The following is a 27,786-nucleotide window of genomic DNA, read 5'->3' as shown; positions in this document are numbered from 1 at the left end:
AGGAGATTTCCTAATTGCTCTATTCCCACAGCAGTGCACACAAAAATACAACACCTTGTAAACCTCTGTCTTTAAAAACTAAAGACAGTTTTCCAGTGGATATGAACTGTAATAAAGGTGGACATTCTCAGCTTTGTTCTGAAATCAAATGTTGCTTTGGCTTCTTGGCTGTCCAACCAATTTGCAAATACACAACTGCTGGTTTGACTATTTCACATACCACTGGCTCTTTAATCTTCTGTGTTTTCACGTCCCATTTAGATTTGAAAATTAAAACACTGAGTTTCGTTGTTTATATGGATAATGGTATTTCCATAATACTATTTCATTCTCTGTCTCTTCTGATCTAATATGGTCCTCTCACTGGCACATTTTAGTGAAGCAACTTGCCTTTTGTACTACTCCTTCCTAAAGGAGTATCATCAGCCTTGCCCCTTGTACTCCAGTATGCAATGCCTCTATGAGCACCCAGAACTTCCTTCCTCTGTCCTGTGCTGTAGGTATCCATACACTCCACCTACATCTGAGAATCATTTGTCCTGTCAGGCCATGAAACTTGCTATAACTCTGAAAAAAAGTATTAAATTCACTAAACAAAACTAATTTCTCATGGTCTTCCTTTTTAGTTAGCACAACTAATTCAGAGGAGCTATGTTAAATTTTTTAAAGATATTTGTTCATTGCCACTCACATCTCCAGAAATATCAAATCAGTTCATTTTCAGTTCAGGTCTGACTACATTTTTTTGGTTTATTTTTATTTTACTTCTCCATTCTATTCCTGATACCATTTGTTCTTCCTTAGAAATAACTTCATCAGACATGAACAATACAACAAACTTCAGACTGCTTAATTAATTACTCAATTATAAATATTCAGCGCTGAAAACAAAATTACACAAAAGAACAGGAGAGAATTCCCCAGAACTGACGGTAACCTTTAGTGACTTTAGTCTGTGATTTGTCTGGATTCTGGAGTATCTTATTCTCCCAAACCTTGCCCATGAAGAAAAACAAGCTCTTTATTCCATTCCTGTATTTCCAGCATCCAAGAGCACAGAAGGATGCTAACTTATGCCAGTGGAAAATGAACATCTATTTTAATGATACATTTTCTAATTATCAGTTTGACACGGTGAAAATCTGACTCATTTTTCCAGTTTCTACCCTGGGAAAAATTTGCTTTGAAAATATCAAATATGTAATGAAAATTCAATGGCTGCCTCAGGCTCCATAAAGGCTATAGATACAAGGTTACATTGGCACAAACCTGCATTACCAGTGAAACAGATAATTCTACCTTCCAAACTAACCTCCTTATTTTCAGTCAGATTAGCTCCCTAATATATCTTACCACCCAGCTGTACACGCACCTGTGTCATCATACCAGTGGTGGAGGGAACCAGAACCCAGGTTTAGAGAGGTCAGGAGTGTCTCTTTCAGCAAGTATATTTTTGGTAGGCTTCTTCCTCATTCCTTTCTAGCTCTCCCTCTTTCCCTCTTTTCATTAGTAACAAACAGCTCTGTGGTTTACTCTGTATTGTTAAGACACTGTGGAAAAAACCACAAAGCCTTATGCTGAACTTTGAGAGTAATCAGATAGACTTCAGACTATGTAGGGACAACCTGTGTGATCCAGCCTGGGAATCAGCACAATTGCCCTCTTTCTTTGTTTGCAGACCCTAAGCATGGCCTAAACTGCCCAGGTATGTGAGTATGATTAGGGAATGACTTGTAGCCAATACCCAGACAATATCCACTGCAAATTGCTAGCCTACCATAGCAAAATGTAAATTTCACTCATAAGCTCCAATCACTAAGGACACAAGGAACAACTTTGCAAGCTTTAGAAGGTCATCTGACCTCTGTAGGACATAAAGATGATAGGCTTAAACAATTCCAAATCAAAACTTTGGAGACTTATGTTACAAAGCCATCCTTCCACAGGTAAAATGGTGACATTTTGCTTCTCCGTCAGTCTCTAGATAAAACAAAACAGTATCATAATTCTTGCAAACTGTTCTGAAACTTAAGGAAATTACATATACTAAAATGTATTAAAGCTCGCTTTTGATTTTTAGTAAATAACATTGTTGTGACTGACACTAGAAACCTGGTGTTTACAACTACACAAAACATTTTTTCTAGGTTATATTTCCATACACTGGAAGTTCATAAACATGGACTTCTATGCATAACCTCCAGGAAATTAGAGATCACTGCTCAGGAACTCACTTCAGCTTCAAGCTTTAGCTAAATATTCAAGAAACATGTTTAGCATTTTCCCACTACCCTGAATATTTATAAAAAATCTAAAGTTTAGAATGTTTATGAAAATTTCAGTCTCTTTCAAAAGGGAATTTCAACTATGAAGTAAATAAAATAGAAAAAAAACCGAAAAATTTCAATGTTGCCATGTGTACTTTTATACAGTTTTTATTTAGTGCCTAGTGTATGCAGCACACTACGTAACACTGTCTGACTGACTACAGTGCCAAAGAGTATGTCTTCATAAGAGCTTATCTTCATAAGTACACACATTTAGGAATAGCGCATCAGCAGTGCATCTGAACCATTGCAACTACTCTCTCGGAACATGATTTGCATTTCAAAATATATGCCTTAAGGAGAAGAGGGCTTGAAACAACCAGTTTCAAAAAAGGTAAAATCTCCCTTTTTTTATCTGCAGACAAAAAGTAATGAGAAATTGTGCCAGTCTCTATGCCAGTGAGATCCAGCATAACTCAGACTCCTGACACGAGTCCACAAAACAGATACCAGTAGGCTTGTCAGAACTTTTCTACTAGTTCTTTGCTGTTTCAGCAGAATCAGTAACATCAAATTATTTAAACAGGAAACGAAGGTCTGTTTCATTCCTGTGTTAAGTCCTACCTCTTTGGATATTCTCCCAATCACTATCTATTTCAGGTGCTTCAGCTGCACATTACATACATGCAAGATTATTTATAACAGAAGAGGAACCATGCAGTTCAGTGATATCTGTGATATCTCTTCTACTAAATTGTACATTTATAATTGTATCCACCCTCATAGCTTTCAAAAAGGCAAAAATATTTCCTGAATTCTTTAAAAATATGTTGATATTCTAATCTAATAATAAGATATCATAAAGTTAATAAAATAGACAGGTACAAAATATTTTTTAAAGGTAAGCCATTTAAATTGGTCAAATAAATATCAAGATATCATAATAATTTTTTTAAGGAGATCATTTCATGTTTTGCTGTATTTTCCACTTCAGAAAATTAACACCAGGTTAACTCTTTTAAAGTGTTTCCCCAAAACTGTTCAATCATGTAATAGTTTCTAAAAATATACTTTTTCCATAGCATTCTCATGAAAATCATACACTCCAAGTAATTCAAGACCCAGTACAGAAAGGTTTTAGCATCACAGAATTGATGTCTTTTATATCGAAGTTACTCTTTCATTCCTAATCCCACAATGACGAAATGAGTTCTACTCCAGTTGTTCATTAATATCAGCAAAATCATTAACTAATTTATGACAGCACTAGGAAATAAGTAGGGCAGAAAAAAAGGTGGGAGGAATCTCCCATTAGAGAGGCTGTTTGCTAGGAAAATTACCCTTTTAGTTTTAACCCAAACGTGTTTAATCCTTTTCTAAAACAATAAAGAGATGGAATCCCAGGATATTTTAATGAATAAGAATTCTAAACAATCATCATGAGAAACTATTTAATTTGAAATATGCTGGTAGCCATGCTGACTCAACACTGCTACATACTCCTAAGAGATAGGCAAAACTGCTTGAACACCTTCCTTGATAGGCTGGTCAAGTTTCTCCTTCCCGGTAAGGAAAGATGTTTCATACATGTTATTCTCTGAACAAAGTAGTTATTGTAGTGTCTAAAATAAGTTTTAATTTTAAATCATTTTATAATACTTAGAATATAATATCTTATATATAATAGAATATAAAAGAATATGTTGTAATAATAAATAATTACTAAGACTATTTCAAACAAAAGTATCATTTTGTTAAAATTGGAACATTACCATCTTATCTTGAAACCCCTGTGCTGTATTGCTAGTAAACAACTGAAAATCTTTGAAACAGAACTGCTCTTTCTTCGTGACAAATATATGACAAACATTATAATAAATTTCTTTTTTTTTCTATTTGAGTAATTATATTATTGATCACTGTTAAACGTTACCTGCCAATTTTAAGAACTGATATAGTCCTTGAAAGTATAACTTTTGGAGAGACAAAAAGTGTGTGTATTTGTACACACATGTATATTTATGTGCATACCCACATATACTCACATACATACTCTATTCCTCTATTTTGCCCTCTTTTTAAGGTCCTCAAAAGTATGCTATTACAAAAACCATATTGTGAGGCTAAAGAAATCTTCACTTCTTGATCATTAACATATTTTCTAGTATCAAAAGCTGAAACATGGAAATGCTGAAATTCCATGTGTTGAGCTCCTCTCCTGAAAGCAGAAGTGTGCCCTGCTGTGCTAATGCCAGGTTTGCATACACATATCTTAACTTGCCTGAACTCATCCCACAAAGATTTGTTTTAACTGATTTCTTTTTGTGCATTATAATACATCTTTGTTTAAGACAAATAAATATAAGTCTTTATAAAACAGTGCATAGGTTAAATTTCAAAACATTGTAATAGTGTTAAATAAGAGGAAACACATTGGAAGGGTGCGCACAATGCTTGTACTTGTTACTCGTTATTCACTTCACTTTGCTTTGGGATTAGAAGATAGACTCTTCTGGGAAAGGATTTGACATCTGCCTAAAACAGCACCATATGCATAATCTGGAACAATTTAAAGATTTCCCCTATGAGAATATAATGTAATAGTACTTCCTCCACACATTATATAAATGGGCTTTATTTTTGGAAAGGGAAGGAAAAATATGACAGCATTTTGTACAATGCACTTTACCACTATATTTATGGGCACATCACATACAGAATTTGATTTTAAAAGTGTAGCAAGAAAGATTCTAAAGGCTGTGATATGAAAACTTATTTTCTGACAGCATTAGTTTCTGGAATACCCTACAAAAGACTGAAAATAAACCAGCTTGAGTCTATTTGCTGCCATCAGACTGCCTGATCCACATCAAGCCATCTTTTCCTGCTTCATTACTGATTCATAAAATTCCATGTGTTTGTGTACAACTGCCATGAAACGTCTCTAAAGCAAGGACAACGCTTTGTGGTAAAAGGGAAAAAAAGAGTCAAAACAAACATGTTAGTGATTTAGATGCTTAAAAGAAACCTTCAGGTGCTCAAAACACACAGACAGCAGACAGAGGAGAAGTCCTATGCCAGTTGAGTGTTGCTAACATTAATCTCAAAGACTTCAGTAAGGGGCAGGTAGACACGGACACATTTTGTGAATTGCCTGGCATTTGCCTGCAGTTAAAATGCAGAATTTTCATAACTAAAAGTACCCAATTGAGTTAAATTTCCTAAACTAATACCAAAAATTACTCCTTGGGGATTGAGGAAGGGAGGGGAAAGGGGAAGAGGTAATGAACATAACTGAGAAATTCCTGGACTTGATGCAGATGATGGTTTAGCAGTAGAATTACCTAACTACCAGATGTACAATTAAAAGGCCTCATTATCCTCCCTAATGTGGATGCCAAGGAGAAGACTCATAATCTCTCTTAGCCTAAATGAAATGAAAGGCAGCCATCCATCTCTAGCTTGGGAATGAAAAGCAGGTATTCAATTAGACCAAATTTCTTCATCTTTCAACTTTGTTCCTGGTTTTTAGGTAGCATAAAGAACTACCAGCCATTAAAATCCATCTTTGAACTTTACAGTAAAACAATCACTTCTAGTTGAAGTCCAGAGTGGATCGTAGTTTCCCTCCGATAAAGATCTTCCCTTGAAGAATTCTGTACAGCACTGTGCACCTTCACAAACGCTAGATAAAACGCCAATTCTTCTTGCAGTTTTAGTTTGCAGTTCATTTGTTGTCATCAATGAACTTTACATAACAAATGAAGGAGATTTTAGAAGCTGACTATGAGAGACTAAACTGGAAAAGACTGCATCACTAAGCTTATTACAATATTGATAAAAGACTAGCTGTGAAGCAATTCTAATAAGTCTTATGTATGCTGATCTTTTTGCTGTATGATCAGCTGTGAAAACCAGCAGAGAAAAAGAACACAAAGTTTTAAAGTGAAAATAACCTGTCATGCATACCTTTTCTTCTGCTAAGTGATAATTCCCTATTCCCTGCATACACTTACTCCAATACACAAAAATTATTTACTCTCATTCAGAATAAGCAAATGCAGTCACTTAGACAGGTCTACAAGTCCATTGGACTTTCTTGAGCAGAGAGTTTTTCCGTTCTCCTACAGGACAGCAACAGGACTCAAACCAAGGATGAAATGAAAACAGTGGAAGAGAATGCTCATCATCTTCACACAGTTGCTCAGCATTATACAATTCTACATTCTTGCACCCAGGTGTGCAAAGCTTTCAGCTAATAATTACATACCTGCCACTCTGGTCCGTAGTCCATGTAACAGATCTTCCCTCTGGTTTGGTTTTGTACCATATTCTTATTGCATGGGGAAAGTCTGCTGGAGTCTGAATTCCTGATTTCCTTATCTCCAAGCTCCAAGTGCCAGTAGTAAACAGAAGCTCTCCACAGCCAGGCGCCTGGCTGCAGCAAGTAAAATAGTGTAGCTGTTCCTTCCAGCGATCAGCAGGTAAAGTCACAAGTTCATGTACAATTTGATTCCTGAGATTTTCCAGCTCCTTTGAAACACCAGTTAGCTTGGCAGACTTTGTGAATTTTTCAATGCCTGACACTGCAGCAACATCTACCTCCTCAACCTTTAGCACAGACAAATCACAGCAGTCCAATACCAGCAGAAAATCCTTATTCCCATGATTCTCTATGCCACAGCAGTTCTTTGAATTAGAAATCCCAGAAGCCTGTTCCTTGTTGCTACGGTTACCATTTTTATCAGAAGTATCTTCTTCGCCTTTACCACAGACAGTAAAATCATTACACTCTGTTTTGGATGAGCAGGCACTCACATTTGTCCCAGGAACATGGCAGGGTTCAGATGCCCTTATTTTACAGGTTTCATCACACTGCAACTGGCACCCTTCTTGGCCAGTACTGCTGGTTTTCTTGTACCGGCTCCCAGTCTCAAAGAATAAAACTATGATGCCTTCAATAACTTTACTTTTAAAATCCACATTTAAGTCCAATATATAGTGCTTTACAAGCATGTGGCTAGTGTTGGCCATTAAGGGCAAGTCATCCTTCATGGGGTCTAGCTGTGTCTCCATGTTCCAGTGTATTGGGCAACAGTTTTACAAAGCCTTAAACGTTTCTTACATATGATGTCTCCATAAAGAGCAAGGACATTCAGTCTTCCTGTGCCAAAAATAATTTTGATCAATATTACAATATTGAAAGTAATTGCAGTGCTCCCACTTGTCGTAGCCTATTAAAAAAAATACAAAAAAGAAATCAGACAATAATTTCACAACCATTTCTGAAATTAACTAAATCTAAAAGTCATGTAAAGTCCAGTAGTCTTTATTAAAAATAGTACAGCCAAAGGGTGATTTTGTCTCCACAGAATGACACCAAACTAGCTGCTTCAGGATTTCCTGTCAAGAATGACTGGCTTTATTTTTCAGAGATCTCAAGTGAAAATATTTCTAGACCGCTTTCATAAGCGGAAAGAAACAAACTTTATTATAAGCCTCCTGTTGACTCTCTTCACCCACAATAATCCTTTAGAAAACATACATGGTTATGCAACATCTAATTTAATTTATTACTGCATTGTTTGTTTTCAAGGTTGCTATATTTATTTCATATGCATTACCTCAAAAGATAGTGATAGATCTTTTTTTACTGTAATTCCAAGTATGCCTAAATCACCTCGTATTAAAAGTTTGAAAGAAATAATTTAATTTATACAATCCATCTCCAGGGTTTAATATACTTTCCACATCACAACTGCTCTCATATCAGCACTTCTAGTAAACTACAAGAAAATAAGCCAATTTACTACGAGTGCATTCCAAGTATTCCTTTGAGATTCCTCATTAAGATTTTTCAAATTTATAGGTAAATACGTAACGTATATGATTACATCTTAATAGCTGGAAACCCATCAATACTTGGGATAATAGATTCTTACAGAAAACAAAAGGCCTTCTCACTGGAAAATATGCAAATTAAAATGCAAAAAATATGCAAAATAAAAGCAAGAAAATAGTTGCAACAGCAAGTAGAAGTTCATCACAGAAGTTTGTCATGCATTCTCTGTTTTGCCATGACCACTGAGCTAAAGTTAATCATTTAGCTCATTTAAGTCCTTTTTGTCAACTTGCTAGACTAGAAATAGAAGCCAGAGGAAGAAGCAACGGTTAAGATGTGCAGTTCTCTCTCTGTCATTTCATCACCACTTTTATGGTAGGTAGCCAAGTCTGGTTTTAAGTGCCTTAAGTGAACAGTTATTCCCTTGTGACATTGTTCCGCAGTTTCACAGCACCATCACAGACTTCAGTGTCCATCGTCAGCACAGAGGAGAATGCAGACTATTCCCAAGACCAGCTATTTCTTCTGCAGGAATCCAGGGAATGCTATTAAGCTGGCATCAGTAAGTGAAAGACTCAAGAAATTTTCTATACTGTTCTCCGAACTAAGTTCACACAAAGCATACAAAACATAGCAAATATCCCCCTTCTTTAATGGCTTTCTACCAGTCAGAAACAGCTCTTGCAGGGATGCCTTTGAAGACAAGCTGAGAAAAATCTTTCTTTCCCTTTTATATCAATCCTCCTGCGCTTTTGCAAACACACCAGGACACCAAGTTCACTTCTGAAGGCCTTCTTTCACCTTCAAATATCCCAGTTAACTCAGAATAATTTAAAGATTGCCTGCAAGAGACATTCATCAGGTCTTTTGAACTGCTTCCAGTAGATACTTCTCTGCTTAAGAGTTTTCCCCAAATGTTTTTTTCTGAATTTAACCATCTTCTTGTTCGTCGTAACAGTTTACTATTTTGAGTGCTTTCAAACTTCATATACTAGCAAGAAAACACTTTCCATCTTACACTGCCTTAACTGACGTGCACTTTCAGAATTCAACCTTCTATCAAGATCCAAAAACGCTCATAAGCTCCCGCAGAGTCCCAGAGATTTCATTGTAGCTTTGCAAAAATTACTTACCTTTGCAGATAGATATGCAAGGTTGATCTGTGTTTTGCCAATTTGACTTAAAAGAAAAAAAAACCAAAACAAAAACAAACAACCAAGGAAGGTGAAGAATTAAGTACCCTGAAATTCATATTGGACCCTAATAGCATCATAGCAATTGCTTTCTACTTAATTTAAGGAGGTCTGGAAAATAGTACAGGAGCAGAACTTGAGCATTCAGGCAGACCTGTAAGAAAGGCCAAGGAAAGATTCAGCAAACTCAGCTTGGTGAATAAGCCATGTCTATAAATAACATATAGCCATTATAATCCTGTCGTTGTCTCGACATCTAACTGGGAATATCAGTAGAGCAACCAAAGGTTCTAAATTCTGCGACACGAGCAATGCCTCTATGATGACTGGGTGCAGCGCTCTGGATTGAACTTGATGTTATCTGGACTTTTTTCCTACTACCAAAACCTTATGACTTCTGACAGGTTAGCTAAGTACTGGTGGTAGAGAAAAGAAATAAAGTGACTTGGTGCGGAAAAAAAAACACAACACTGAACTGGCACTCAAGAATCCCTGTTTTGCACAAATACTTAGATTTTCTCATTTGAAAAACATGTATAATGTAATACTGATACATTTAAACATAAAGCATGAATACTATGCTAACATTAAACATTGTGTTATACTACTACTAAGTGTTTATATCTCTGTTTTTCTGTTTTCTATTTGGAAGATGGGATCAATTTCTTATCTCAAAAGTATTAAGATAGTTACATTAACTTACATTAAGTTCTCAGCTAGCATGGTAAGAACCACCTCTGAACACCTTAAAATAAATAGGAAAGCTGCAGTTCAATGACTACAAAACTTGCATTTATTTTGTATTTACAGGACTGTCACTAATTAGCAGAACAGGTTAAAAGGTGACAAATAGCGCCATACAAATAAACTCAGTCCAAATTTTAAAACCCACAATTAATTGAAGCATTATCAAAAAATTAAATTCTGTAAGTATAAATCCTCTTCAAAATATTGATACCAAAACATTAAATCCACGACAGTCAAGAGAGAATTGAAAACAAAGGCCAAGAGACTAAAAAACATGCAGATACTCATTTTCTGCAGTTGCGAGATCGACACTTCTAACAACTAGCAAGTGGAGATGACACATCTGATTATGTTTACAAATAGAGCAAGACAAGAGGAATGCACTTGTTGACAAGTAGCAACTCTTACTGCATACACTCTGACACTGAATTTTAATTCAGCTGTAACACTGTGTCTGTTTAATCCTACCTCAAATCCTACCTCAAATCACCTTAAATTTAGATATATCAGCTTTCAAAAATTGCAGGTGGCCTATCTTTGAGCACTAGTAAGTGAATTTATATGGCTGTTTTCAGGTGTATCAGCTTCTGAACCTCTGAAGAATTTTTTAACTTAATAATTTAAGAAGCCTACAGAACATTAGAACTGTGCAACAAAGAAATTGTTATGCTACTCTATCCTGATGGTGTTGGGGACTCAGTCATCCAAGTAACTCTATATTTTTGTACTCTACATTGATGATTTCATATTGATACTGAATTAGCAAAAAGCTGTGTTTTCTGTGCAAAGCATGCTTCTGTTACGAATGATAATTTCACTTATAATTTCACTTCTCCACTAAAGCCTCATACTGGAAGTTTCATCCTATAAAGTGAGGTGGTGTCTCAAATAATTTGACATAGTCCTATTTAGAGCTCTCCTAAGGGGAAAATAAACTGTATTTATGCACTACAGTTGCAAAGCAGGGTAATCACACATGCATGTAATTTAAATGTTAATTTTGTTAAAACTTCACCAATTTTAGCATTTTAAGAGTAGGAGGTACTAATCATGAAAGTAGAGCAAAGTCCACTAATCAGCTATGGAGTTTCTAAATATAAAGACTTCAGATAGTATGATCTGCAACAACAGATGGAAAATTACCTGAAAAAAAGCACTGAAGAAGTCCAAGGAAATATATGATCATGGACTTGTCAATCTTGGGATTGTGAATTTCTGTCTGCATGATGTTAATTAAAGATCTGATACTTCATCATTTACCTGCTTCTCGCTGAACCAAATGTATTTGCTAACAGCTTCACCATTTGGTTTTTCAATATCCAACTGTAAACAAACATACACTGAATTCAGAAGAGGAAAAAAATGCACACAAACAAAAAGCTTGTTTTGTTTTGTTTTGTTTTTTTTAAATGTCACTTCTATAGTATATGTTCTGCGTCTGGAGCCTCCAAAGACTTACTGCTCACCAAACAACAGGCCAAAAATTCACTGTTAACAGGATTTAAATTATAAACAAAATTACTTCTTTTACCTGTTCTCTAGTGTTTCGTGGTCATGTACAGCAGCAATGTTTGTTTTAGGCAGTTTTGTACTACTGTATAGTTGTACAGATTAAGAAATATCAAAACCATACCATCAAACAACAACAAAAAACTATTTTTAAAAAATCAGTTTTATTTTGGTCATATCTATACCATTTCAATTCCAGTAATTTAGACATATATGTTTCTATAATATAAATTAGTGGTCAAAAGCAATTTTCTACATTATAGACAAAACCCTAGACATTAAAAAATGTTCTTTTTAATCTATTTTTAAAGAAAAATAGAGTTTAAAGACATGGCTTTTTATACGGAAACGTTTAGCTCTACAAAATAACACTAGATAGCAGTAGAACATTTCTGCTACATCATTTCTACTTGTTCCACAGTATTGATACGGCATGGGACTCTCAGCTCTTGCCCATTCCTAGTCTAGTTTGCTTCATTTAAAACATACAGAAAGTTCATAACCTGACTCTAAATACCTGCACTGCTCTAAATACACACCCAATACTCATTAAAAGCAGTAATTTTTAAATACATGCAGGAAGCTATTTAAAATGTGCCCGTAAACTATAATTTCGGCAGGTTACCCCTCATTCACATCAAAATGTATTTTCATCAGCCAGACGTATTGTTTCCACCACATTTGGCCTTTCCTATCCATGTCATCCAACTTGAGATTTATTAAAAATATTCTCAAAGTATATCTTTTTTTGTTTGTTTGCTCTATGTTTTTTGTGCCTCTGCTATTGCATACATACCTCACATTCTGATAGATTAATTAAATCATCTGAAGAGTTCCTAGTGGAATAGTAGTAGTTCTTTCCCTTTAGATGATAGAGAAGTATGCGAAACACTCCTCTATTGCTTTTCAAAACCTCTGCAAAAGGAATTGCTCAGTTTCACTCCATTGTTTCCTAACATTTAATTTAATATTCTTTCCTGTAAACGTTTTTTCCCCTCTAAGCTTTACTAAGGTCGTGCTTCCTAAAGTTTTGGATATAGAGGACCTAGTTATACTGTGGAGGCAGTCATTTGCTTTTCGCCCCTTCTGACCCCCACCCGACTTGGGAGGTCACTCTTCCGTCTCTCCAATCATTAAGCACACTAGTTTGGAATAGGCAGATTATTAAAATAGGATCTAAATTGTGCTCTGAGTCAAAACAGTTCATTTTGCCCATTATAAATTAAGACCATTTACATGGCCTGGTCATTCAACAGAGTGATCCACAGAGGCAATAGAGCCCCAGCAAGAAAGACAATAAACACTCGTATTGCTAAGGCTAGAAGAGGTGTTTCTTTGTAACCTCAGCCTTCAAATCTCAGTGTTTGCTCTACTAAACCTGAACCAGTATCACTATCATCATAAAACAATTCTCTGAGCTTTTTCCAATTTTAAATTTCAACATTGAATTTCTCTTTCTGTAATACTTTGCATTTTCTGCAATTGAATTTCAACATAATGATTTCAACTCATTTTAAAAAATCACTTAGGTTCTGAACTCCACCGTGCTTGTAACATCTCCAGATTGACCCCATCCAATCACTTAGAATCATAGAATGGTTTGGGTTGGAAGGGACCTTAAAGATCATCTAGTTCCAATCACCCTGCCACAGAACTTCACAATGTTCACTGAACTAAACCAAAAGGACTTCAAGGTAAGATTAGTTAAGTTTTCTGGCATATACATAAAATATTCATACAAAATATTTGTTAAAAATTATACCTAGCACAACATTCAAGCTGTGCTTTTATTATTTTCTTTGCAGATATTAATTTACCCTAACTGAAAAGGTTTCCCATAATTATATTCCAGAGGACTTGGTGTGCCCTCTTGTGTGTGGGCAACGTTACACCACTATGCAATAAATCAGTTGGATACGTATGTAGTAACATTCTGTCTTTAAAATGATATCGTGCTTTTTAATTGTATTATATGCTTTATTAACAGGAAATCTAATGGTAAAATGATGCAATTTTTGGAAAGCACACAGCATTTGCAATACAGAAAAACAATATAAGGCTGCCTAGAATTTAGAACAATCTAGCAGAAATGTTTTAAGGCATATATATGATAGTCACCTGACCAAGAGCTAGAAAGACGATTTAGATGTTTCATTTGGGCACAACCCAATGTTATGTAAGAATTAATTTGACATGAGATGAACGGATGGTTTGTCTTCAACAGGACTGCTAATTTTATGGCATTAAAATACATGGATAAATTCCAGACAAGATGGATAACTGTTCCTCCTTTGGGCTATGCTTGGCTTATCAAATACTGGATCTCAACCACCCTGAGAGAATGTCTTAGGTTTATCTAAGAAGAAAAGAGAGGATGAGCTGTTTATTTGGTTGCTTAAACAGGCAGTAGTTAGTGTAGGAAGTTCTTTTTGTTTAACACAAAAGCCCTATGTGTTGAACGATAACTATTAGTGTGCGTTAGTTCCGTGATCATAAACTGGGAGTCAAGTTTGTTACACTTTGTTTGAATCTGTGTTCAGTTAGTTAGAAAAAAAGTAGGGAAGAACCCTGCCTTTGTGTATCTAGGCTTGACTTGCAAATTTGAAGACACTGCAGCTCCTGTTGATTCTGCTTAGGATTTGGATAAGCTATATTTTCGTACTTGCAGTAGAAAACATGTTGGTTTTTGGGATCATTTTACAAACACTGTTTTGTGTCATCCTTCTTCTGCACACAAGATGTAACAAATTACATTTTAAAAATACACCTCACATTCCATGCACCTTCCTTATTTACTCAAATTTACTTCATAAGTCATAAAAACATAAGGCAAGCTAATTGTCTGGTTATATGTTTTAATATTTTAGAAGATAAATGTCTGCAAAAGACTAAACAATAACGGCAGATGGCAGCCAACGTGAATAGAGTCACTCGATCATCTGCACATAATACAGTTGCGTAGAAGGCACAAAGAATGGGAAATAGGGGAGATGTGATCCTTCATGGAATGATATTTGTACTACATTGCTTTTCCACTTTATACAGAAAGCATCGGCCTGAATTAGAATCATATGCCTCTGAAACCAAACATGAGAAAAGAGCTTCCAGGCAAAATAAAACACTGTAGTAAAGTAGACAAAATAAGAAAATAAACTGACTAAAAATATCTACAAAAAATATTTCTTGGTGGCAAGAAATACACAGTAATGCACAGTTTTGGTTGTTACAGTTAAAAGAAAAATGAAATAAAGAGACAGGAGTGAGAAAGAACTTGAAAACATAATCTCATCCTACAGGGGAAAGTGGAGAAGAAAAAAAAAAGTCCATCTCAAGTGCCCTAGGAATATACCCCTTACAAATAGTAAACTAAGCAAGTGAGAATCACTGTTATACAAATAGTCTAGTTAAACTTGTAAATAGCCTGTTAAAAACTAGAATGACCAATTATGATACTTGATATTGATGTTCCACTATTCCAGGAAGCTGTTATTTTCCATTGCTAAGAACTAACTATTTCACTCTAATACTAATAATCCATATGAGAGAAAATCAGAGAACCATCTGAACTTGTTGGGAGGTCCAGCATAGGCGCTAGTAGGAGGAAGCAAATGAGAAGCTTACAAACTTAAAAAAAAAAAACCCTTGAAAAATGGAGAAGATACATGGTCATTAGCAATGACTCCCTAATACAGCGGCACAACCCAGAAATGTACTATCTAGAATGCACTGAATCATCTACTTTCTTTCCAAGCACATTATTTGATTGCTCTCCTGCTATATCAGCCAGTGATGGACTGTCTTACATAGTTAATACCCAACAGTGAAATGTAGGCACACAATGTAGTCATCTAAGATATGTCTTTATCTCAAAATACTTATTTCAGAACACAGCTGTACCTGTTTCTTTTCATGCACTTCCAAAATCCCAGAAAACACAAATTAAGGAAAGAGAGGGCCATATGAGAGAAGGTCAAGAGAACTGATCTCTAACCAAACCATGCAGCTACAATTCTGTATTTGACATCTGCAAAGCCCTGGAAAATTCCCAACTTAAAACTGTTCCAAAAATGCAAATACATTAACTGGTTAATGCCTTAAAAACCACACCAATATTTTTTTATTGTGCAAAATCAGAGTTGCACAAACTTATTCACACTCAAATGCATGCAAGTAGCAGGCATTAACGCCCAAGATGGAGGCCATTTCTATCTCAGCTTTTCTGTTTTTCAGACAGTATACAAACTCATTCCCTGCAACACTAGCCAATTAAAGCAAATTAATAGAAAATTACACAAATTGAGTTTCCTAGAAAACTAAGGACAGTAAGACAAACCCTACCAATTTATGCTACCTCTGTCTGAAGATATTTCCCCCAGCTGCCGGTCCTGTAGTCAACAGAGACTGGGATCTCCATGCAGTCTCTCCAGCTCACAGCCTGGCACAGGTAGCCAAACTGTTAATTTAATATTCTGGGTTGCAAGCAAGGATCTCTGAAGCACAGACACCAACTTGTTTGTATCATATACTCACCATGTTCTTCAAAAAGTCTAAAAGTATATCAGCACCACAGACTTTCCCTACACACCACTGGGCAATATCCAGGTGCTACACATTTAAATGCACAAGCTTTTTATCACCATGTTTAAGTGCAAAATAAAGCCATGTTTCGTTTTTCTTCAACTTCAGTTAAGCATGATTTGCTGTGTCCATACACAAAAGCGAACTCAATTGCTTTTAACATCCAGGTGTTAGAATTATAATCTACAATGCTCTCCACTTAGCACTTAAAGAAATTGAGAAATTAAAAAGAAAGAATAAAGTATTTTGAATAAACACTCTCTTTAATTCTAAGAGGTTTATAATTAATTTCCTTTAAACTGCTTTCAGGGAAGCTTCTTCCAAATCCAGTTTTAGAAATTTTTCACACAATGTAAGACACTAAGATCTTACCAAGAAGTCAGCTTTGAACATTAGCATCAACAGTAATTTTACTCTTTAAATATCAAGTAATATGAATTATTTTCAGTAATTAAAAATTTATTTTTATTCTACAAACTCAACACAAAAAGCTAGGTCACATTAAGCATTTTCAAGGCAGGCATGAGCTCTTCTGTAGATGAAAATAAAGCATAAATGAACTACCAGAAGCATTTTCTACTGTTAAACTACAGTATACCAATCCATACAAAAGAGCTTGCAGACCTCACTCTGCGTCACAAGAAAACCAGCACACATTGTAATGAGGCTTTTATGTGAACGTTAATTAGTAATATGCCATGAAAAAGCAATGGGTGCTTTTCCAGAAGCCTTAAGTCTGGAAACTACAGAAAAAATAGTTGTAACAGCAGACTTTCTTTATCAACTGCAGCAGTGGAAGTTGCTTCCCGTGAGTTTAAATTACAAGGCATAGAATCACAGAATCATTTAGGTTGGAAAAGACCCTTAAGACCATCAAGTCTAACTGTTAACCTAACACTGGCAAGTCCACTGCTAAACCATGTCCCTAAGCACCATGTCTACACATCTTTTAAATACCTTCAGGAATCATGACTCCACCACTTCCCCAGGCAGCCAGTTCCAGTTCTTGTTAACCCTTTTGGTGGTGAAATATTTCCTAATATCCAATCTAAACTTCCCCTGGCACAACTTGGAGCCATTTCCTCTTGTCCTATTGCTTGTTACTTGGGAGAAGAGACCGAACCCCATATTGTTACATCCTCCTTTCAGGGAGTTGTGAAGAGCAATAAGGTCTCCCCTCAGCCTCCTTTTCTCCAGGCTGAATAACCCCAGCTCCCTCAGCCTCTCCTCATAAGGCTTGTGCTCCAGACCCTCACCAGTGTCATTGCCCTTCTCTGGACCCGCTCCAGCACCTCAATGTCTTTCTTGTAGTGACAGGCCCAAAACTGAACATAGTATTCCAGGTGGGGGCCTCACCAGTATTGAGTATAGGGGGGCAATCACTTCCCTAGTCCTGCTGGCCACACTATAATAGAAGCCAGGATGACACTACTGAAAGTGCACTCAATCCCCTCGTTCACAGAACGACAGAATGGTTAGAGTTGGAAGGGACCTTAAAGATCATCGAGTTCCAACCCTCCTGCCATGGGCAGGGACACCTCCCACTAGAGCAGGTTGCTCAAAGCCTCATCCAGCCTGGCCTTGAACACTTCCAGGGATGGGGCATCCACGACTTCCCTGGGCAACCTGTTCCAGTGCTTCACCACCCTCACAGGAAAGAATTTCTTCCTAATATCTAAATATCCCCTCTTCCAATTTAAAACCATTACCCCTTGTCCTGTCACTACACTTCCTGACAGAGTCCCTCTCCAGCTCTCCTGTAGGCTCCCTTCAGATATTGGAAGGCTGCTATGAGGTCTCCCTGGAGCCTTCTCTTCTCCAGGCTGAACAACCCCAGCTCTCTCAGTCTGTCTGCATAGGAGAGGTGCTCCAGCCCTCTGAGCATCTTCGTGGCCTTTGGCTGGACCCATTCCAACAGGTCCATGTCCTTCCTGTGTTGAGGACTCCAGAGCTGGACACAGTACTCCAGGTGGGGTCTCATGAGAGCAAAGCAGAGGGGTAGAAACACCTCCCGTGACCTGCTGGCCACACTTCTCTTGATGCAGCCCAGGATGAGGTTGGCTTTCTGGGCTGCCAGTGCACGTTGCCGGCTCATGTTGATCTTCTCATCCAACAACACCCCCAAGTCCCTTTCCTCAGGGATGCTTTCTAATACCTCACCCCCTAGTCTGTATTGATACCGAGGATTGTTCCGGCCCAGGTACAGAACCCTGCACTTGCTCTTGTTCAACCTCATGAGGTTTACCTGAGCCTACTTCTCCAGCCTGTGCAGGTCCCTCTGGATGACATCCTGTTCCTGTTCAGATTGTTTGATAAAGATGTTAAAGAGCACTGGCCCCAGTACCAAGCCCTGGGGACCACCACTTCTGACTGGCCACCAACTGGACTTAAGTAGACTCACCACCACTCTCTGGGCCCAGCCTTTCAGCCAGTTTTTTCCCCAGTGAAGAGTACACCCATCCAAGCCATCAGCAATCAGCTTCTCCAGGAGAATCCTGTGGGAAACAGTGTCAAAGGTTTTACTAAAGTCTAGGTAGACAACATCCACAGTCTTTCCTTCATCCACTAAGCAGGTCATCTTGTCACGGATGGAGATCAGGTGGGCCAAGCAGGACCTGCCTTTCATAAACCCTTGCTGACTGGGCCTGGTTGTTCTGCATGTGCCATGTAATGGCACTCAAGAGGATCTGCTTCGTGACCTTCCCCGACACCATGTTCAAACTGACAGGCCTGCAGTTCCATGGATCTTTCTTCCAGCCCTTCTGGTAGATGGGAGTCACATTTTCTAACCTCCGGACAACTGGAATCTCCCCGGTTAGCCAGGACTGCTGAAAAATGATTGAATGTTGCTTGATAGTCAATATAGGAAGTCTACATAGAAAACTCCTTCCTTCTTTCAGCTGAAATAAGGGAAAGACCAAAAAATCAAAGTTCCTTTTCACCCCCAAAATACCCAGTCCCAAAGAAAAACACATAATTAACCAAAGATTGATACAGAAGTATAACTTACTATTGGTAAATAAGCTAGGAAGAGCATCCTGATATTCCCCATTGTGGAAAAGTACCAGAAGATTGGCAAGGAGGACTGTAAACACGCTTAAGTGACTTGCATGTGGGGTGCTGGAAAACACATATATCACACTAATTGTTGCTCAGTTTTGTGCGCTCAACAAGTAGAACATCTGCACTCAGATAACATAGGCCTGGGATGGACTCAGGGGTATCTTATCGAATACGCCTGAGATTCCTGCCCTGCTGTTGAAGAGATCAAAGCACAGCAGAAAACTCTGCCTGCCAGAATCCTTGAAATACAGGCCCAAACAGCAAGCGTGCGCTCTCTCACTCCCTCGCTAACAAGGACACTCTTGCTAATAAGGACTCTCCCTTGCTCCGCGGTGCCTGCATCCCCTGCTTGCCTGCCTCTGCTCAGGTGCTGCTTCAGAAGTTCCCTGATCCATGAGGTATTGAGATTAAATTTGTTCTTGCCCTTAATATGTGGTTTTGTGGTTGTTCCTGCATTCTGCCTGCATCGGCTCACACACCCATAAACCCTCTTTAGTCCATTGGCAGTTCCTTGTATTACAGTAATGACCAAATACCTAAAGTCACTAAGTAGAGCCCAAATACCTGCAGCTAAACATTTTACAAGTCTCTGCCCACAAATCTACAATAATGATGTTTACAGAAAACCTGTTTGTATAAGGATGGATTTTCAATTTTTTATATTACAGTATGATTTCAAGGTGGACATGATCTTGGGCAACCTATTATACTTAACTCTGCTTAAGCTGAGGCATTGGACTAGATGGTCCCCTTCAACCTCAGTGAGTCTGTGGAGATGCTGAACAGCATTAAAGAGGTGCAAAATTATCATGGATTTTATTTCTACTCAATACACACAAGGAAGGGGTGCATGTGTGTGTTTGATTTTCAGGAGATGGAGCATGCAAGTGAGAAGATATTCACACACAGAAGCGTCCAAGTCAAATCCATGCTGAAACAGAAAGACTGTTTTTAACTCAATGCAGCTGTCATTTATAAATACCACCTACAATGTGCAAGAACTATTTCCTTAAGGCAGTATCAGAAAAGCAGTCTTCTCTTTCCAATGTTGACATTGGCAAGCCACCTCAGTCACTCCACTTGACCTTTGTAAAACTAGGCATTAACTGATGAAGGACTTGAGACACAACTAAGCTGAAATCCTCCGATTAATTACAAAATGCCACTTATTGAGATATGAGTTTCATCTATATGTTTCCAAGTGTTAAAGAGACCAAGGAGGAAAAAAGCTTGTTAATAAGCTTTGAGATTCATAGCATGATATGGGGTTGGACAGGACCTCTGGAGGTTATCTAGTCCAACTCCCCTGCCAAAGTAAGTCCACCTAGCGCAGGAATGTGTCCAGGCAGGTTTTGAATGTCTCCAGATGTAGACTCCACTACCTCTCTGGGCAGCCTGTTCCAGGGCTCTGCCACCCTCAGAGTAAAGAAGTTCCTCTTCATGTTTAGGTGGAATGTCTTATGTTGAAGTTTGTGCCCATTTCCTCTTGTCCTGTCACTGGGCACCACTGAAAAAAGACTGGCCCCATCTTCTTCACACCCACCCTTTAAGTATTTATAGGTGTTGATCACATGCCCCCTCAGTCTTCTCTTCCCCAGGCTAAAAAGACCCAAGTCCCTCAGTCACAGAATCACAGAATCTTCTAGGTTGGAAGGGACCTTAAAGATCATCTTGTCCAACCGTCATCCTAATTTTAACAAAAATACACCCCCTCCCAACAAACAAAAAGCAACACCAGCACTAAACCATATCTCCCAGCACTACATCAACCTGTCTTTTGAACACCTCCAGGGATGGTGCCTCAACCGCCTCCCTGGGCAGCACATTCCAATGTCTGATAACCCTTTCGGTGAAAAAGTGTTTCCTAATATCCATCCTGAACCTCCCCTGGCGTAACTTGAGGCCATTTCCTCTAGTCCTGTCTCCTGTGACTTGGGAGAAGAGGCCACCCCCCACCTCTCTACACCCTCCTTTCAGGTAGTTGTAGAGAGCAATAAGGTCTCCCCTCAGCCTCCTCTTCTCCAGGCTGAATAACCCCAGGTCCCTCAGCCTCTCCTCATAAGACTTACTCTCCAGATCCCTCACCAGCTTTGTTGCCCTTCCCTGGACCCGCTCCAGCACCTCGATGTCTTTTTTATGGTAGGGAGCCCAAAACTGGCCACAGTACTCAAGGTGGGGCCTCACCAGTGCCGAGTACAGGAGGAAAGGGAGTCTTTCAGGAGAAAGAGAAGAGTTCTTTCAGGAAATTAAACTTCAAATCATATTCCTACAAGAAGGGCACCAATTCAAGCTGCAGAACTGGTGTGAAAAAAGACAGCAGGTATTCCTGGCTGCAGATCCCCTACTGTTTGCCATTCTGACAGCTCCACTGCTGACTACCCTCCAGCTGCTGCAGTTCCCTTTACAAGGAAAGACAAGAACAGTAACTAACTCCCAGAAGCTCCCGGCACCGAGGCGGAGGTGGGAAGGCGCAGCCCGCGGTCCCTGCAGAGCGGCCCCTCACAGGGCACCTGGCTCCCCCTCAGGCCTCCTGGGACTCCCAGGCCAGAGGCCCAGGGCTGGGGGAGGCCGCGGTGGGGAAGGAACGCTTACAGCAACCACTGACAAGGATCGCCGCCGCGGTGCCACACGGTGACGGGGAGGCGGGCGGATCAAGCGGTCTCTACCAGCACCCTCCCGTTCCAGCCCCGCCGCGGCGGAGGCTTTACCTGCCGGTCGAGCCCCCCGCCGCCCTCCGGCCCCGGCCCGCGGCGCCTGGTGATGACCTCATCCCCCCGGCACCGCCCCCGCCCCGCCCCGCGCCCCGCCGGCTCCGCCCACACCCGCGTCCCCCTGAGGAGGCCGCGCTGACCCCAGCTGAGGGAGAGGAGCAAGAGCGTTTATTTTTACATCACGGGTTCAGCTAGATATTGACAGCTCATATTAACAGGATGAGTTTCGATGAGATGAAACTGATATTTGTAAGAGTTCTGTTTGAGAAGATCTGACATACATGAACAAGAGTGAATGACCATGAGAATACACATTACTTTGCAAGTATTGGAGAAGCAATGCATTTTTTTCTGATCAGGAATGCTGTAGCTTAAGCAAAAGCTGCGCTACAGCAGCTTAGTGGGTTCTTTTCTGTGCATGATATGGGTCAAGTTTCTTACTGATGCAATAGTGATGTACAGAGCTCTTGAAATCAACTGCTCTTTGTTAAAGATCAGTCAATGGTCAACATTTTTGACTGTTCTTGCTTTTACTTGCATAGATCATAGAATTAAAGAATCATAGAATCATTGAGGTTGGAAGAGACCCTTGGGATCATCGAGTCCAACCATCTACCCTACTCTACAAAGTCCTCCCCTACACCATGTCCCTTAGCACTGCATCTAAACGGCCCTTAAACACATCCAGGGATGGTGACTCCACCACCTCCCTGGGCAGCCTGTTCCAATGCCCGATCACTCTTTCTGTGAAAAATTCTTTCCTAATGTTCAGTCTAAACCTACCCTGTTGGAGCTTGAAGCCGTTCCCTCTTGTTCTGTCATTAATTACCCGTGAGAAGAGACCAGCACCAACCTCTCTACAGTGTCCTTTCACGTAGTTGTAGAGAGTGATGAGGTCTCCCCTCAGCCTCCTCTTCCTCATACTAAACAGCCCCAGCTCCTTCAGCCACTCTTCATATGATTTGTCTTCCAGGCCCTTCAGCCTTTTCCAGTGACTGTGAGAATGCATTGTTCTAGCCTAAAAAACTAAACTAGAACCTCATCGTGAGTGTAAATCAACCTCTCTCTTGCTCCATATTTACCTCAAACCTATTTATTTCTTGAACAAAGAGCTATTCTCTGACAAATAGCATTTCCTGTTGCTGTCCAAACACATACAGCATGGCACATACAGCATGGCATATGCTCTATGATGATGGCACATCATCATCCTTCCCATTTACAATAAATCACCCTGGATTGCTATTGTCAGATGAACAGTGGATAACATGATGTACATGAATATTTAAGGCTTGCTTTATTTGGCCTTAAACATGAGCAAAATAGGTACCTGCTTGTGATTCCCGCAGTGAAGTTTATTTGCCATTAAAAGAAAAAGCTTGCTGTAAAAAATATTACTGTAACTTTCATCAAAAACAAATGCTAAAGATTACATAAGGGGGTATTTTTATAAAAGCTTATTTGGGCAATATCTCAGTATTATTAATATTTTAAACCTTTAACAATCAGGCTTAAGACAAGTTCTAAAAGTCAAACATACTGAAAGTAACTGCTAAATACCTTTAAAAGATTTTGTCACTAGTACCACATCAACTTTATTTTGGTGCCAAATATGATAGCAGTGGCAATTATTTGGAGCAATTGCTCTATAAAAGGAATACTTGAAACATGGAGAAGAGGGCAAAACTCAGTCTGACAAGTTGAGTCTAGGCTGCTTGCAGTTCAGAAATTGTAATTACAAATCACCTTTTGATTGATGACTACAAAGAAATAAAAGATGTGAAAATTGCATTCTGGAGGGACAAATTACTATCCCGGTTATCTAGTAACTAGCGTTACCCGGTAACTAGTATTTTCTCCATCCTGCAAAGTCTAACCAGATTAAACCTTGTTCATAGATTCTCTTTTTCAATTACACTGTTGCACTGTTCAAGAACTATATGTGCCCATGTTAAAAAATTACTTCTTTAGATCCACAAACAGCAACACTACATGTGAGTGTGGCATTTTGTTGGCACAGTAAATTAACCTGTTAAGTGTTAGGTAAAGATTGTATTTGATGATTGAAGTCGAAGATGCATTTGATTGAGGGCGTGCACAATTTTGAACATTGTTTGAAACTGGGTGTTGGCTTCTTTCAAACTCCTTTGAACATATGGCTTGCCTTGCACTGTTAATTATTATATTTGTGACAATAATGCCTAAAACCAAGTTAAACTAAAAGCTGTACCAACACAGGGGAAGAAGCATCCTGTGTTCCAGAGATTTATCATCTAAAGAAAGAAGAGACACACAAGATAGGGGGAAAGGGTTTAACAGAGAGGCACCATGAACAATGTGATGGCAGCAAAGGTCTCCCACACACCTCCACTCTAGTAGCGGTGGTATGTAAGTAATAAATGTTATAAATGTTTATAAATGTTATAAAAGGCAACAAAAGTGAGGGTGAGTAAGGAAGCACAGTGGAGGGGGTGGTAAAAAGCAGCTATGTGTGAAATTGAATTTAAAAGTCTGGGAAGCTGACATACGTCAGTCTTTTTTTTTTTTATTTATTTTCATAACTTTCACAGGTGCTCTTACCAGCAATTCTTGGCTTGCTGTTTTTTTTCACAATGCCACGCATTGTTTAGGAAAATGAGTTAACAGACATACCACCTGGTGTGCTGCTTGACACTAAAACTGGAGTTTTTTCCTGGACAGTTCAGAGTGATCGGGCGGCCCTGCTGTGGCTAAGCTTTATCCTCTTCCAAGGAAGTTCTTTCTGCTTTAGTTGCTTCTGCAGCTAACAGCTGGAGCCCAGGGTTCTACTTTGTCAGTATTTTGATTAATGTAAGGGGGGATTCATCTGCAAGTGGTTTCTGAAATCTTCAAAATCAGTGTGTTAAGTATACCATATGTGGAAGCCTGTAATGCAAATTGGCAGTGGATATGTCCCTAAAGCTCCAGGAAAAGTAGGAAAAAAATTACACCTTGCCTGGTAATCTTTCCTTAGTTGTACATTTTAAAATAGTATAGAGGAATATTAAAAGACAACAAAGAAGATAAAAATGAACTACAGATGATATATTTAGTCTTAGCTGTACACATTTAACATTTCCACTTTTGGGTTTCCAAAGATATCTCTCACATTAAATTATATTTTGGAAGCAAATATAAAGATAAAAATGGGCACCTGATCTCAGGATCAAATTTTATGTGGATTCAGTGGCTATTGCTACCAGCATCACTTGTAAGAATGTTGTTGATGTAATTCCTAAATACGGTAGTTCTTCTGTGGCTTTACTCTCACATCAAGTGTTGTGGTTAATTTAACCTGTATTTTACTAAAAGGATAATTTCTTTTATCCAGTCTATTATTTAATCTGCAGTGGTTCATATCATCGAGTGCAGAAAAATGCCCCCTCCACAAGAACACCAATGGTTGTCTTAATTTGGCCTCATGCTTTGATACCAACTTGTCCTGATAAAATCCTAACACAGTCATTCAAATATAGGATAAAGAGACTGAAAAGTTTGCTTTTAGGAAACCTTTCTCAACCAACACAAGAAAATTTTTTGTTGCCCCTGACAGTGTGGGTTTCTTATGCTCAGTGGAGAGAACAGCTCATTGTGTACCCTTCCAGCTAGGACACAATAGAGAAGTTGAATGGACTGAGTCATCGCCAAGAACTCCTATTTGCTGTCTTGATCTCCAAATGTAATGTAAACAAAGAATGTAAGTAAACATATGCATAATTTAATAGTTTCCTGCAGGCGTGTACTTAATAATATGAAGTGGCTTGCCACTAGCAAACTGAAAGAAAATGTTCAGGAACACAAGAAATGCTGCAGGATAGAACTGAATATAAGCAAATGAGGGTCTGGAGATTTTTTTATAATCTGACAGATAGGCTGAAAAGCTTCTGACACGTAACTGGAGGAGAACGGCTGCAGGGAATGGCCTGTGATGCTGTAACTTCCCCAGCTCCAGGTATGTCAGAAAGAAATACAAATGCAGTCCTGAGGTATACGGGTTGCTCAGAGCCAAAATGAGTTTCACTCATTACCAGGAGACCTCTTGAACATGCTCTATTTGACCCCCCCTTTTCTAAGCAAGAAGATGAGGAAAGCTGTCAAAGCCCAATTTTCAGAGCCAGCTGCCAGCTGTCAGCCTCTGGGGCTACCTGGGCACAGAAGGTGCCTGAGATGCGGCTCCTGGCCCTTCAGCTCTGCTGGCAGCCTTCACCCTCCTGCCAGCTGTGCCCCTGTGTGTCTCCAGCTCTGTCTGTCATATCCACAAGAAGCCACAGGAATACGCTTGACTCTTTTGCTGCAGCCTATGCAATTTTTGCAGACATCAGCAGCAGCGGAGGGCTCACATCTGCAGGCGCATGAGGTTCAGCTCCCCCTGTCACTTGACTCAAAATCCACAAGAAACCTTATAGAGGGACGGTGAGGACATAAGTGGGAGAACCTGCCAGAAGGATTTATGTAAAACCCTCTGACTCTTTTAGGCCAGTAAGCACCATCTCAGTATTTAGGGGACATACACACCTGCCTGAGAAGGTGATTGAATCTGAATGTGAAGTAACTTAGCATGAAGGTGTGACAAAGTCACCTTCCCCCATTCTTATCTGCCCTCTAGTTGTTGCATCCAGGAGCTAAGATCTCAGAACTGGACTGAGAATATCATAAAAGAATATCCCCCTGGCTGATGGAGTGTGTGCTGCATCTCCATTACACCCTATGCCTGTTCTGGGCCATCAGCCCGTCAGCTCAGCACCAGCATAGGGGGGGGGAAACCCAAAGCACCTAGATAAAAGAGCAAAATTCAGTATTGGCTTTCATAAGACTCAAGAGTTAGTTTTGTCCTAATTTAATATGTGTCTAGTAGATTATAGACTGGAATGCAAAGAAGGTTAATGAATGTTTAGGCTGAACCTTCTGTATGACACAGGCCAAGGAATTTCAAAACTAAAAGTTATGAAAGTTATACTGTATGGAAGTACATAATGTGAAAAACAATTTTTTAAAAAAGTATTCAGGTTATGTACTAATCACTGTATTCACAAGAGCGATAAAATGGTATTTAAAAAAAAAATACATTGCAACTTCTAGGAGAGGACACACTGTTCAATACATAATTCCATAATACATGCATTACATGCCTTAAATGACCTAACTGATTCTAATCCTTACTAATAGCTGCACATATTAAAAGATAATTTTCCTCAATTTGTCAATGAATTATAGGTTTTATTCTCGTGAGTTAGACTCCTATGATGTATTCATAATTTACAAAGAAGTTATAAACATAAACCAAATAAATTTATTTATAATGTTATGCATATAATATGTGTAAAACATAGCATTTAAATTTCAGATATTGCAAGTTTGGAGAGATTTTTGGGAATTACACTAAAATTATAAGAAGAACATCAATTGAGAGAAACTGAATTCTAAACCAGACTTACCATCTGCATTGACAATATGAAGTGTCTCCATATTTGAAAGAAAGACAGAAAATTACAATATCCTTAATAAGCCTGCTTTTGGAATAGGATTAAGAACAACACAAGTCATTCAGCCTTTGTTAATAAAATTTAATTCATTGTTGTATGATTTATCAGATCCTTTATGATTTTTTTTTTTTTTAAGAGAACAATAAATGTAATTGGAATTATCACTGCCTGGCTCATGTTTTGCTTAGTTTACAGGCCTTGTGCTTCTTTGATCTAAATTTCTGTGGCTAAGTTTGATAAGGCAGACAAACATCTGGATCTCTGTCCCAAAACTAATTTGCAATTCGGAGCCTGTCTGCTGTTCACAGTTGAGAAGAGACTGTCAATCATATGTAAGCATAGGACGGTGGTAACTTGGAAGCTAAAAATTTTGGC

General features: G+C 38.7%; 1 protein-coding gene across 13 annotated transcripts in view; it reads right to left on the bottom strand.

Moving 5' to 3' along the window:
- LOC106884837 (chromosome unknown open reading frame, human C9orf3) overlaps nucleotides 1-21,962 on the bottom strand; it is a 230,667-nt gene extending 208,705 nt beyond the window's left edge. For 12 of the 13 annotated variants that reach the window (XR_001411305.1, XR_001411308.1, XR_001411309.1 and 9 more), the window contains exons 1-2: nucleotides 21,908-21,962; nucleotides 6,538-7,501 (exon numbers count right to left, since the gene is read on the bottom strand). Coding sequence is in view for 7 of the 13 variants with exons in the window: in XM_014936533.1 (XP_014792019.1) it covers nucleotides 6,538-7,343 (806 nt within the window). In the remaining 6 variants the exon portion in view is untranslated. Of the gene's footprint in view, nucleotides 1-6,537; nucleotides 7,502-11,192; nucleotides 11,229-21,907 lie in introns of those variants that run through there. The other variant, XM_014936540.1, reaches the window with a different exon arrangement.
- Between the last annotated feature and the right edge of the window lie 5,824 nt (nucleotides 21,963-27,786).

This window comes from Calidris pugnax, unplaced genomic scaffold, assembly GCF_001431845.1.
Source record: "Calidris pugnax isolate Ruff unplaced genomic scaffold, ASM143184v1 scaffold2, whole genome shotgun sequence".
NCBI lineage: Eukaryota > Metazoa > Chordata > Aves > Charadriiformes > Scolopacidae > Calidris > Calidris pugnax.
This window is presented reverse-complemented; position numbering and strand designations above follow the sequence as displayed.